The following is a 13,493-nucleotide window of genomic DNA, read 5'->3' as shown; positions in this document are numbered from 1 at the left end:
TTTTTTTCTCTGAATGCCTTCAGGGCAGGTTTGGCTGGCTTGAGTTGTGGAGATCGAACCACAGCAACCTGAGCCTGACTGCTTTGTTAAAGCAGCCACTTAAAGAGCTGAGGTAATGGGCAGGCCCCCTACACCACAGGATGGGAAGACAGCATGGGAATTTTTGGGGACATGGCAACTGGCTTGCAAAGAGGAATCCAGGATAAATCCACTCAAACAAGGAGAAACACTTTGCATAAAAACTCCTAATTTATGACTGATTCTGTTATATAACTATAGACTTTGCTTCTATGGTCTAAAGTAAAAAAAAAAGTATAGTTACCACAGTTTATCAATTTCTAAATTATGCTCAATGCTAATTATACTACTGTGGCTATGATGTCACATACATTGTAATTAATTGTTTTCCCTTGTGTAACAATATTGGGAAACTCTAAGCCAACATCATACTAAATGGACAAAAACTGAACGCTTTCACTCTAAAATCAGAAATAAGACAAAGATGTTCACTATCACTACTCCTATTTGGTATAGTTCTGGAAACAGCCAGAGTAATTGGAAAAGAGAAATAAAAGGAAAATGGATGGGAAAGAAAGAAATGAAATTTTCATTTCTTGCAAATGACATGATGCTCTACATAGAAGACCCCAAAAACTCCAACAAGAGATTTGCAGATTTAATAACCAAATTCAGTGGTGTATTGGGATACAAAGTAGTAGTGAAAATCAATAGTATTCCTGTACACAAAGAAGAAACTCACTGAGTGAGAATTTAGAGAAACCATACCCTTAACAATAGTACTCAGGAAGCAATTTAACAAAGGAAGTAAAATACCTATATATTGAAAATTACAGTACTCTGAAAAAAAGCAATTGCAAAGGATATCAGAAAATGCAAAGACATTCCTTGATCATGGGTAGGAAGAACCAACACTGTCAAAATGATCATATTTCCAAAATTGTCATAGAGACTTAATGCAATCTCCATCAAAATATCACTAACATATCTCAGAGATCTAGAGAGAACATTTCTAAAATTCATCCAGAACCAGAAGATACTTAGAATAGTAAAGGCAATTCTGGGCAACAAAGGCAACTCAGGAGGCACCACAAAGCCTGACTTGAAATTACACTACAAAGCTACCAAGGTAAAATGAGCAATAATAATGTAAAAACAACAACAATAACAACAAAACCACCCAGACCTGGTGGTCAATAGAACATATTAGAAGATGCACACAACTACAAGCACAAGTACCTACTTCATCTTTGACAAAGGGGCTAAACATGTTCACTGGAAGAAAGATACCTCTAACAAATGTTGCTGGGCAAAACTGGCTTTCTACATGCTGAAGACTAAAACTAGACATATGTCTATCAATATGCACTAATCTAAAGCCAAAATGGACCAAAGATCTAAACATAAAACAAAAGCTCTAAATGTACAAAAAGAAAGAGTAGGGAGAAATCCTGAGGACATTGGATAGGCAGAGAGTTCTTGAACACGAACCAAGCTGGAAAAAAAAAAAGCTGCACAGATCAACAACTAGGATTACATCTTATTAAAAAGTTTTTTCACATCAAAAGAAATCAACAGAGTGGACATAAAACCCACAAACCAAGAAAAAATTTAGCAAACTGTCCCTCAGGTGAAAAACTTTTATCTAGAACATATAAAGAATTAAAGAACATCAGACCCTCAAATTCAAAGACCGAATCCAAAAATGCACATCTAAGATGAACATACACTTCTCAGATGAAGAACTGTAACTGGGAAATAAATCTATGACAATTGTTCAACATCATTGATTATCTGAGAAATGCAAATTATAGATGTATAGTTACATTCTCTTAATGAATAGAAGGATTTGTAATAGTGTTTGTAAATAGGATATCATGTCTGCATCTTGTACAGCAAATAACCACTAAGAAGAGAGTATGCAATGTGTTAATTATTGAAACTGTCCTACCAATTTGATTTGAAACTGTGTCATTGCTATTTGTCTCTCAATAAAATTATGGAAAAAAACAATATGGAGGTTTCATTTCACCCATAAATAATGGATACCTTAAAAAAATCAACCAGTAAAAAAATGCTGGAGGAGTTAGGGGGAAAAAGGAATGCTTGTCTGTTATGTGGAGTGTAGACTGGTACAATTACCGTGGAAATGAGTGTGGAGATTCCTCAAAATACTGGGATTAGACCTCTCATTCAGTCCCCCTATTCCCCATTTCAGTATCTTCAGAGAACTAAAATCATTTACCACAGCAACACATGTTAACCCATCTTTATAGCACTGTAATTTGTAATAACCAAATATTGGAAACAACCCAATGTCCATCACTGAGAACAGATAAAAAAGATGCAATTTTTTTTTAAATATAATGGAGCATTATTCAGCTATAATGAAAGATAAACTTCAGGATTTTATATTAAATAGGTACAAGTATAGACCATACTTGTAAGTGAAATAAATAAGACTTGAGTGTGTAAACATTATATTGTTTCTACTATAAGAAGTTGAAAGAATAAGTAAGATACAAAGGACAATAGATATTGTGAAAAGAGAAGAAACCACTGAAAGGAGGAACAACTGGGGTGAGGGAAAGGACAAAAGAAAGAAAGGAAAATAGATACACACAAGATAGCTAAGACAATTATACCACTACTTTCTGTCAGTTCATTGAAAGGACAAGTTAGTGCATATATTGTTTGATCAATTTTGCATGTTTATACCTGGCATCTTGAGCAACTACTTTGAATATAATAATATGCAATATTGTGACAAATGTTAATTTTCTATTATCTTGTTTTGAGGTTCTGTATCTTTTCATTGGTTTTTAATTTTCTTTAAAATAAAAATAAAAATATGGGTAATACTTTCTCATATCTTTTGATGTTGGTACAAAATCCAGATGCATCTTCATTGGACTTTTATTTTCGTCATGGTTCTACTGTCCCTATTTGAAAATTATATTTGGACTCAGTGTCAGGGAAGAGGGAAACAGTGAAGGTCAAGACAAATTTTAGAGATGGCAAGGCTCTTCAGGGAAATGGCATCCAATCTACATCCCAGGTGATGGCATGTTCTGGAAGGTGCTCTCACCCTGGGCTGGAAACAACAGGTGCACCTAGGACACCACTAGGAACAGGAGCACTCATTCCTGAAAGCAGGGCACAGCAGTGATGGGGATGGTCCAGGTGGGGTGCAGAGCTGGGTGAGGGGATGGAAGTGATTTAGCTTCCCAGGATGACAGTGAGCATGTGGCCACAGCCACATCTGAGACATCCATGTGTGAAGACAACTCATCTTTGCCTTCAAGAAGGCTGCATGTGTGGTGACGCTCTGCCGATTACGAGATGTTAGGGCAGAAAGCAAACTCCAGAGGCCTACAAGAAGATCTCACTCTTTGGCTTCCTGGTCTGCACCTACTGCACAGCCCTGGTCTGCGCTCAATGGATCCCCATCGCCTCCTACTGGTCGTGCACGACCCTGCAGGGAGGTTGTATCAAGTCCCTTCACTGTGCCTGCAGTAATACACAGCTGTGTCCAAGGTTCTCATGTTGTTCATTTGCAGATGCAGCGTGTTCTTGTTGTCTCCGAAGAGGGTGAATCGGCCCTTCACGGAGCCTGCATAGGCTGTATCATTACCATCACCTGATGTCTGAGTTCCACTCCAGCCTCTTCCCCCGAGCCTGGTGGATCCACTTAGGTAGTAGTCACTGAAGGTGAATCCAGAGGCTGTGCAGGAGAGTCTCAGGGACCCCCCAGGCTTCACTAAGCTCCCTCGGACTCCACCAGTTGCAAACACAGAGGCCTCCTGCTTAGGAAACTGTCCCACAGGGCCACTGTTTATCCAACTCATGCCACTCACATGCTCAGCAGCTCTTGTTTTGCATGAATTACCTTTTAAAACAGCAAGAAGGGAAAGCCAGCTCATTCGAAACTCCACGGTGTTTAGTCCTGTGTTCAGTCCTGATCACCAAGTGAGAGCTCTTGAGTGTCCAGGCCTTGGCTCCTCCCCGGAGCTATAGAGTGAAGGCTCAGGCGGATTTGAGGACATTTTGCACAGTCTCCTGCTATATAGAGAACTCTGGGGTTGAATAATTGAGAGAGGGCATCACATACAGCTGCTGAGTGTACTGTGGAAGTCCGGTAATAATGGTAAAAAGTAATTCCCCATTATGTGGTAAGAGTCTTGTTCTGTGTCTATTATCTTTCATTTTTGTTCATGTACTCAAATCATGGGCTTTAAAACTGATGTTGCTTTGTAATGATATAAAATAATGAAGCTTCATAAACTTTACCTACGTGGGATTAACATCTGTGCTCAGTCCTGATCCTATGAGCAGGCATAACTGGCATCCAGGGCTGGGCTCCTCTGCAGAGAGAGCTGCAGGGTCCTAGTGGGGCTGGCCCCTGATACACAGACTCCTGTACTGGGAAAATCTCATATAGGGAAGGTAGAATGCACATGAGTATTTGGAGAGGTATTTTGCAGCATTCATAATAATAATATGATTTTTCATTATGTGTTTGTGTTGCAAAAAACAGTTTTCTCATTGTTATATATGTGTGCAATTAGTGGTTTTTGTAATTTCCTGTGTTTTGCAGATGTGCACAGAGCAAGACACACAACAGACCTGGGAGCTACGAGCTCAGGTGTGCTAAAAACATGTATAAATCTTCCCATAGTACTGAAACTGCTCCATGAAAAATTCCGAGACACAGTGATCAAGCTTAGTGACATCTGCCAAACCTCGTCCTCAAATGAGAGAATATAACATGAGTTTTCTGCACTTCAGTAGTTTCATAAACATATATTCTTCCATTTATACATTCAAGAGACTGACATCTTGTTTCATTGTATACCTGATTTAATTTTTCCCATAATAATATATTTTATATATAATATTTAATTATGGGTAAAGGAGATACATTTTTATAGATATACAACTTGTCAAATATTGATATAATCATCCTCATGGTCAAGATAGCTAATGCAGCAGTACATATAAATTCTCATATAGTTTTCTATAAATTGTCCTTAGATCCTCTTGTATTCCAGTTGGCTAAGCTGAAACATTTATGGCTGCATGAGACAGTATTTCTTCATGATAACAAAACTGGGAGATAAATTCTTTTTTTTTTCTATCTTAAGCACAGATTTTATTTTATTTTTTTCCATAATTTTATTGAGAAACAAATAGCAATGAGACAGTTTCAAACCAAATTGGTAGGACAGTTTCAATAATTAACACACTGCATACATTCTTCCTAGTGGTTAATTGCTGTACAAGATGTGGACATGATATTCTATTTACAAACACTATTAGAACAAATCCCTCTATTCATTAAGAGAATGTAACTATATATCTATCCTAGCCACTTTGAATACACAGATACAAAATGGACATTCATCGGTATACCCCATTTTTTCTAAGATCCGTTATTGAATATTATAGGTGTGTAAACTCAGCAAAATATTCTGAAAGAGTCCAGTAGCCCATAATAGTATTGGGTCTTCCGCTTCACTGGCAATGTCAGAAATTGTTGACCTGAGTCCCCTACAGCTCAACATAACAGCATGGCTTTACTTCTTATATTTCATTTTTATACTTTTCTGCTGGATGGTTAAGACCCAGATAAAGCAGGACCTATACAACAAGAGTTGTAGCTTTTTGGTCTGAGAAGGTCAGTGAAATGCCCTCAGGATTTATCCTGAGATCCTGTACCTCAGATTGTAGATCCTTTGTCAGTGTCAGTCATCTGGATGGGTCACAGCCATTGTTTGGCCAATGTGCTCTCTGTGAAAGCTTGAGAGAATGTTTTCTCTCCATGTGATTCTCCTTAGGAACACTCTACATCATCAATCACTTTCCTCTTTGGACCCATAATCTCCTGGATCAGAAAATTTGGGACACTACCGAGTTACATGATGTTACAGTACACGTTCTCATATGTCCTGAGTCTTAAGTGACCTTGGAAGGCTAGGGCTAAAATGTTGGCTTTAACCCTCCAGAAGAGAAGCTTATTGGTATCACCATACAGCCTAGGCTGTTAAGCTTAACCTCACTATCTGTCTGAATATCAAACAGCTTAGGCATAACGTGGAACAGGAATTTTTCATCAAGTATTGATATGTTGAACTTTAAGTCCCTACAGAATATGATGAAAAAACATTTAAAAATTAGAATATATTTTTAAAAATAGGCATAAAGAATTATATACTTCTTATGTTTACACATAAGTCCAAAAATCTAACCATATACAACCTTGAAGCAGGACAGTCCCACAATATTCCTTTTCCTGTCTCTTGCCTTCATTCACCACCCCTTTCTTTTTGAACAATCATTTACCTGAGAGACAGCACAGCAGCAACTGGCATGTCATGACAAGCAGGATAAATTCTTGTTGATGGCAACGTATTCACTGATGTATTCATCCCTTTCATCTGCAATTCAGTGGAAGCAGAACCATGGATTTCATGATGATTGGATATTAAAAAGCAACTGGGTTTTGAAAATTCAGGCTTCTCCAGTGTATGCAATCCAGTCTGTATTTGGGGGAAAGTGTTCCTGATGGTCTTTCTAGAAGAAAATGCTGTTCAAATTTGCATTTTTCTGCTTAGTGTGGTGGCATAGTCCTGTAATCTCAGCACTCAGAAGGCTGAAGGAGGAAGATCACCATGAATTTAAGCCCAGCCTGTGCTACGTAGTGAGTTCAAGGCCACCTTGAACCATGCAGCAAGATGGTTACAAACAACTAACAACAAAAACAACAACAAAAAGTAGAAAATAAATTTGCAATTCTTTAATTGCTAATAATTCTGAAGAATTTTTCAGATACTGACTGGCCATTTATACTTCTCAGAAGTGTATTTATGTTGATTGTTTATTTTTTTCAATTGAGTCCTTTATCTTGGAGTGCTTAATTTTTTGTATTTTTTTTTTAATTTATTTATTTATTTTATTTATTGTGTGTGTGTGTGTGTGTGTGTGTGTGTGGCCAGCTCAGCCCGCCTGGGGGCGGGGCTGGCTGGCATGTGGTGCTGGGGGATTGAACCGTGGTCCATGTGCTTTGTTAAGCTTGTTCTAAGTAGGGGCTTTAGACCACTGAGCCATCTCACCAGCCCAATTTTTTGTATTCTTTACATATTTGATATTAGTCCTCTTTGTTGGCAACTTTTCCTCATTCTAGTTATTTCTTCACTCTGTGGTATATTCATCTTTGCAAGTTTCTAACTTTTATATCATCTCATTTATTGTGTCATCCCAACTTTCTACCAAAACCACCAGTAGCAGCCTTGACAAAACTAATTTTTTCACATTCCTGAATTCAGAATGTGGAATGCCTGGCTTATTTATTTCTCATTGTTTATGTTTTAGTCTATGATGCAGGCTTGCAACTGCTATATAAATATTCCCATGAAAAGAATATTTCCTGAGCAACAAATCATGATTTTCTGTAACAACATTTCTAGCCCCTTGTTGGTTTATTGTTTTAACTTAAACCTATTTTTTAAATAATATTTCAAATGTAAATATCAAGAGAACTCTTAGTTTTCTAAGGCAACTAGCCAAGTTCACCCCTACTTCAAAGCCATGATCGTCCTGTCACTGGAACTAAATGAATTCACCATCACATCCAACTTGGTCTTTTATAAGCTAAGTGAGGAAAGTCAAGACACTGACATGTAATGGTATATATTAAAATAATTGTGATACTGTGGAGTAAACCTAGGAATATTAAGAGCACTGAGCTACACTTCCAGCGCTTTCACATATATTTTGAGACAGGGTCTCACTGAGTTGCCCACACTGACCTCCAACTTGTTCTCCTCCTGACCTGATGGGATTACATGCCTGCATCACCAGGAACAATACTTTCGGCCAATGGTAAAATAATGGGAAAGTAAATGTGCTCAGGATAAAATGACTTGTATTTTGAGCATTGTATCACTGGCTGGAATAGTGACAGGAAGACACATTATATGTCTTCCTGCTAATGGGATGACACAGAAGGAAGCAGCAGGAAAGTCAGCCACATGTCCTAAGGTGTAAAAAAAAAAATGGCATTGTATTCTTCAGTGTTATGTGTTGCACGAATTACATCACATATTTCATATCTAAAGTAGACATAATTTTAGATATTATTCACTTGATGAATAATTTACATACCTAAGCATAAATAAACCTAGAGCAATCCATATGATGTTCACTGCATTATGGATATTTAATTCATTGCTCACTCATATTTCATCTTACCATAGGCTTATTACAATGTCACTTCATCAGAAAGTGAGAAGCTTCTACATCAAAGAACCCTGTACAAAACATTTTATAAAATATTTCACTCTTACAAAGGCAAGATACAGGTCAAGGAGACTAGGCTTATGGTCACTGCTTGGCTAAGTCTATGTATTTTAAAGCATTTGTCATGTACCTTACAGTTGTCCTTATAGATAATGAAAAATGGTATTATACAAATTTATCTCCAAAATTGGTAAAATAAAACATAAATCTGAAACATAAATTATTAATTTCCTTCTATTTCTTAAAGTGAATGTTTTTTTTCCTTCATGCCCTTATTTTATCTTCTTATGTAAAAGCAGTAATGATTACAAAAGTCAGTGTCAATCCCAGCTTCAGTGACTAGAATGAATTTAGCTCACAAGAATCACACATTCTCAAAACAACTCCCTTGTTGACCAAAAATTCCTTTGAAAATATCGTCACTGATAAGCTGTCCTATCATTCATACTTTTTGAAGAGATTTATTACAATGCAAGATATTCCTTTGGAGACAAGTCACAGTCCTGCTGCTCTGCAGCAATTACAAACGCACAGCAGTGGGGTTTATTTTTTGGTGCATAGGATGGAAATATTATCACAATATTAAAAATTCTCACAATACAAGCATAAAAATAAAATTCTGTTGGTAACAATGTATAAAATTTCACATAAATGGTAATACTGTATTGGCTTCAACATTAAAAGTAAAATAGGCAAGCTTATGTACCTGATATCATATACAATTAGGTTGGCACATATGCGGGCAGGATATGAAAAACAATGTTTGCTAATCTACAAGTTGGATGAAACCAGTGGAACTTTGTGAACAACACATCTTCACAAGTCTTTCAATATATATATCAAATTGAACAATGTTTTCTGTTACACAGTATATGGACCATATCCCCCCAAATTTACAACAATGCTAGTCCAAAATTCCAATAATGAAAAAGAAAAAACAAAAACAAACAAAAGACAACAAAAAATTCCAATAATGAACAAGATTAAAGTTTAATGGCCTACATGTCACAATTATAAAAAACAAAATAAAAGCTACATAAATACTCACCCTAGCTGGAAATGAAAAATAATTTTAATTTATCTTGTTTAATTAGCAGACACTATATGTTAAACTAAAGGTACAGGTTTATACAAAAATATATGATTATATAAACTCAATATTTCATAGTAAATACTACAGATACATAGTTCAGCTATTTACATCTACTGAAAAACACAGAATGAATACATTTTAGGATCTCTCCTGACATTTTCTGGAAAATTTATTAAGTACTGGCATCAAAATTTTCATATTATTTGTGTAGGTCTCCACTACTAGTCACTTTTACAGTAAAACCTTTTATAGTTTTAAAATATGTACATAGAATTTCTTCCTAGTGTGGCTTGTTTCATGTATCTGGCAATACCTTTGTATACTGAACACTTTCCTACCTTGCTTCAGCACACAGACTTTCTCCCCAGTGTGACCTCATTCATGTATTTTACATTAATTGTGTGTACAGAAAGATTTCCCACACTGCTTACATACATAGGCTACCTCTCCCCTGTGACTATTCTCATGTAGTTTATAACAACTGTGTTCAGTGAATGTTTTTCCACATTTGCTTACATTCATAGGATCTCTTACCAGTGTGGGTTCTTCTGTGTCTATGAAAGGAGGACTTAAGAGCAAATTTTTTTCCACATTGGTTACATGCAAAGGATTTTTCATTTATGTGGGTTCTTTCATGTATGTGATAATAGTTGTATGTAGTAAATGCTTTCCCACATTGCTTACATACATAAGGTTTCTCCCCTGTGTGACTTCTTTCATGCATTTTATAACATCTCAAAGTAGTGAATGCCTTCCCACACTGCTTACACAGATAGGGTTTCTCCCCATTGTGATTTCTTTCATGTCTTTGACAGTGACTGTGGGAGCTGAATGCTTTCCCACATTGCTTACATACACAGGGTTTCTTACCAGTGTGGGTTTGTCTATGTTTACAAAATGTGGACTTTGCAGCAAATCCTTTGCCACAATGCTTACAAACATAGCTTTTCTCACTTGGGTGCATTCTTTCATGCATTTGACAATAAATGTGTTTAGTAAATGCTTTCCCACATTGCTTACATACATAGGCTTTCTCCTTCATGTGACTTCTTTCATGTATCTGACAGTATCTCTGTGTAGTGAATGTTTCACCACATTGCTTACATATATAGGGCATCTCCCCAGTATGCCTTCTTTCATGTATTTTATACCAACTCTGAGTACTGAATGCTTTCCCACACTGCTTGCACATATAAGGTTTCTCCCCACTGTGATTTTTTTCATGTATTTGACAATAAGTGTGTCTAGTGAACGCTTTTCCACACTGTTTACATACATATGGTTTCTCGCCAGTGTGAGTTCTTTCATGTCTTTGACAGTGACTGTGTCTGCTGAATGCTTTTCCACACTGCTTACACACATAGGGTTTCTCACCAGTGTGAGTAATTTCATGCATTTGACAATTCTTATGTGTAGCAAATGCTTTTCCACATTGTTTACATATATAGGGTTTCTCACCAGTGTGATATCTTTCATGTACTTTATAAGAACTCCACGTACTATATGCTTTTCCACATTGCTTACATACGTATGGTTTCTCCCCAGTATGACGTCTTTCATGTGTCTTACAATAATGCTGTGTAGTGAATGCTTTTCCACATTGCTTACATGTGTAGGGTTTCCAACCACTGTGCTTTCTTTCATGTAATTTACAGTAACTGCGTGTAGAGAATGCTTTTCCACATTGCTTGCATATATAGGGTTTATCCCCCATGTGAATTCTTTCATGTATTTTGCAATAACCTTGTGTATTGAAGGTTTTACCACATTGCTTACATGCATAAGGTTTCTCCCCAGTGTGAATTCTTTCATGGACCTGGCAATGACTGGGCTTCATGAATGCCTTTCCACAATACTTACATACATATAGTTTCTCTGCAGTGTGAATTCTTTCATGTATTTGACAATATCTGCTTGTACTAAATGCTTTTCCACATTGCTTACATGCATAGGGTTTCTCCCCTGTATGACTTCTTTCATGTATTTTACAGTAACTCTGTGTAGTGAATGCTTTCCCACATTGCTGACATGCATAGGATTTCTCCCTAGGCTGCATTTTTTTATCCTTGTGCAAGCTATTACTATGAGTTAAAACTTTAACACGTTCCTTAGATACAGAGGGCATCTCTCTGGCATGTCTTCTTTCATGTACTTGAATATGGTATGAAGAAATAAAAGTTTTCCCACATTGTTTGCATACATATGGATTTCCTCCACTATGATTTCTTTCGTGGCTTTTAACACCACTGAGAGTGCTACAGACTTTCACACTTTTCTTACCTAAAGAGTTCTTCTCTCCAGTGTGAGTTATTTCACTAAGATCAGAGTCAGTTTTCCCATATTGCTCGTACGGATAAGGCTTCTTCCCAGTCTTCATCCTTGCAGGCTTTAGACAGCACTGGAGACCACTGCAGGTTAGCCTATGTTCATTACAGTTATTCAGCTTGTCATCAAATCCCACGTACTCCTCTGGCTTCCGTTCAGTGTGAGGTAAAATCGGTACATTTAGTGATAGAAGTCCAGTCAAGGCCCTTCTACAAGCAAGGCTTTCAGCTGGCCTTAAAGCAGCTTGCTTCATGCCCACATTAGCATCTGGGGTCCAGAGAAATACCTCTTCCTGTTGAATCCAAGATTCATATAGATCACATTTTGCTACCTCTTCATTTCTGCAAAGAAAAAGAACAACAATTTCAATTACAATAAAAAGGTCTTCATATTAATAATTTAGGAAGACAAGCTCTGGTTTGATGACTGATAAGAAAGTTTTGACCAACTGACTTAATGTCCTGCAGGATGCATCCAAAACACCCATCTCAGAAGAACGGTTTCCACTGGGAATTTGAAATTGGCGTATGTTTGCAATTCATGAGGTCTAGTTTCGCTTTAGGAGATTGGTACTGTGTGTATCCCATACTGATGATGTCTGACCCTTTCTCCATCACTCTCCTCTTTTCTCCTGACCCTTGTCATCTCTCATCCTTTTCACCTATAAGTCAGGCTTTCTATTTTCCATCACCTCTCCTTTATTTTACTCCTTAATTTGTATTTCTGGCTTATTATATAAGCAAAAACATGTGATAATTCACTTTCTCTGTTTGACTCATTCAACATTATAGGATGGAATCTCATCTTTGTTTCTGGCAAATGATACAGTATCATTCATTCTTCTTTATGACTAAATATATAGCATATCTTTTTTACTGCTGAGAATGAAACAAAAGTTATTAGCATTGGATACTTTCATTTTTTATTTTTTTTGATAATTCTCCTTAAACAGTGATTTACTCAGGTTGAATTTAAGCTGTCATCCTGCTGACCTGGCTTCTCACAGTGCTGGGATTAAAAGAATGAACCAAGTTGTATCTGTCATAGACATTCTTAATTCAAGCATCCAATGATATGCATCTAGGCTATTTCCAGTGATTAGATATTGTAAATTGCTTCTAGACAACAGATATTGTGAATACCCGTGCACAAACTGCTCTGAGCATGGGTATGCATGGATCACTAAAATATGATGATTTTTAACCCCTTTCAGAATACACCAAGGAAGGTATACCTGGATCAAATGGAAAGTTCTATTTTTACTTTTAGAGACATCTTCATATTGATTATTGTAATGGTTTATTTTACATTCCTATCAATAATATATGAGAATGCCTTCTTATATGAACGGACTCAGTTCTCTGGAGAATGCATTTAAAACATCTATTATTACAATACTATCATTCATTTGCATTTTGAATACTGCTTTCAGGATAGTAATTCATTAGCTAATGAATGTCTCTCACTCACATGTTTACCTAGATATCTAGAAGATGAGTTCCCGTCAAAATTAAAAATTTAAGGCCGGCCAAATAGCTCAACAGATTAAACCGCCTGCAAGCAGGCGCAGGGTTCAGGGGTTTGATCCCCAGACCTGCTGTGCTGGCCCCGCCCCAAGGGTAAGCTGAGATGGCAATTGAGACTGGGCGTGGTGGCACACAACTGTAATCCCAGCTCTTGGGAGGCTGTAAACAGGCGGATCACTATGAGTCCGATCTAGTAGTGAGATCCTGAACACCTTGTAGACCCTTCCTTAAAA

At 37.0% G+C, this 13,493-nt stretch overlaps 1 protein-coding gene and 1 gene segment (V, D, J or C); both read right to left on the bottom strand.

Moving 5' to 3' along the window:
* Positions 1-3,509: 3,509 nt before the first annotated feature.
* Positions 3,510-3,866, bottom strand: LOC111813610. The segment is given in 1 exon segment: positions 3,510-3,866. A coding segment is annotated over 1 exon segment (357 nt).
* A 4,689-nt stretch (positions 3,867-8,555) lies between these two features.
* LOC101579661 (zinc finger protein 709-like) overlaps positions 8,556-13,493 on the bottom strand; it is a 22,140-nt gene continuing 17,202 nt past the window's right edge. Inside the window, exon 4 of one of the 2 annotated variants that reach the window (XM_023704798.1) lies at positions 8,556-12,075. In XM_023704798.1, coding sequence (XP_023560566.1) covers positions 9,897-12,075 — 2,179 coding nt within the window. In that variant the 3' untranslated portion in view covers positions 8,556-9,896. The remainder of the gene's footprint in view (positions 12,076-13,493) is intronic. The other variant, XM_023704799.1, reaches the window with a different exon arrangement.

Source organism: Octodon degus, unplaced genomic scaffold (genome assembly GCF_000260255.1).
Source record: "Octodon degus isolate 3935 unplaced genomic scaffold, OctDeg1.0 scaffold00204, whole genome shotgun sequence".
NCBI classification, from domain to species: Eukaryota; Metazoa; Chordata; class Mammalia; order Rodentia; family Octodontidae; genus Octodon; species Octodon degus.
The sequence above is the reverse complement of the archived record's forward strand: the minus strand, read 5'-3'. Positions and strand labels throughout refer to the sequence as shown.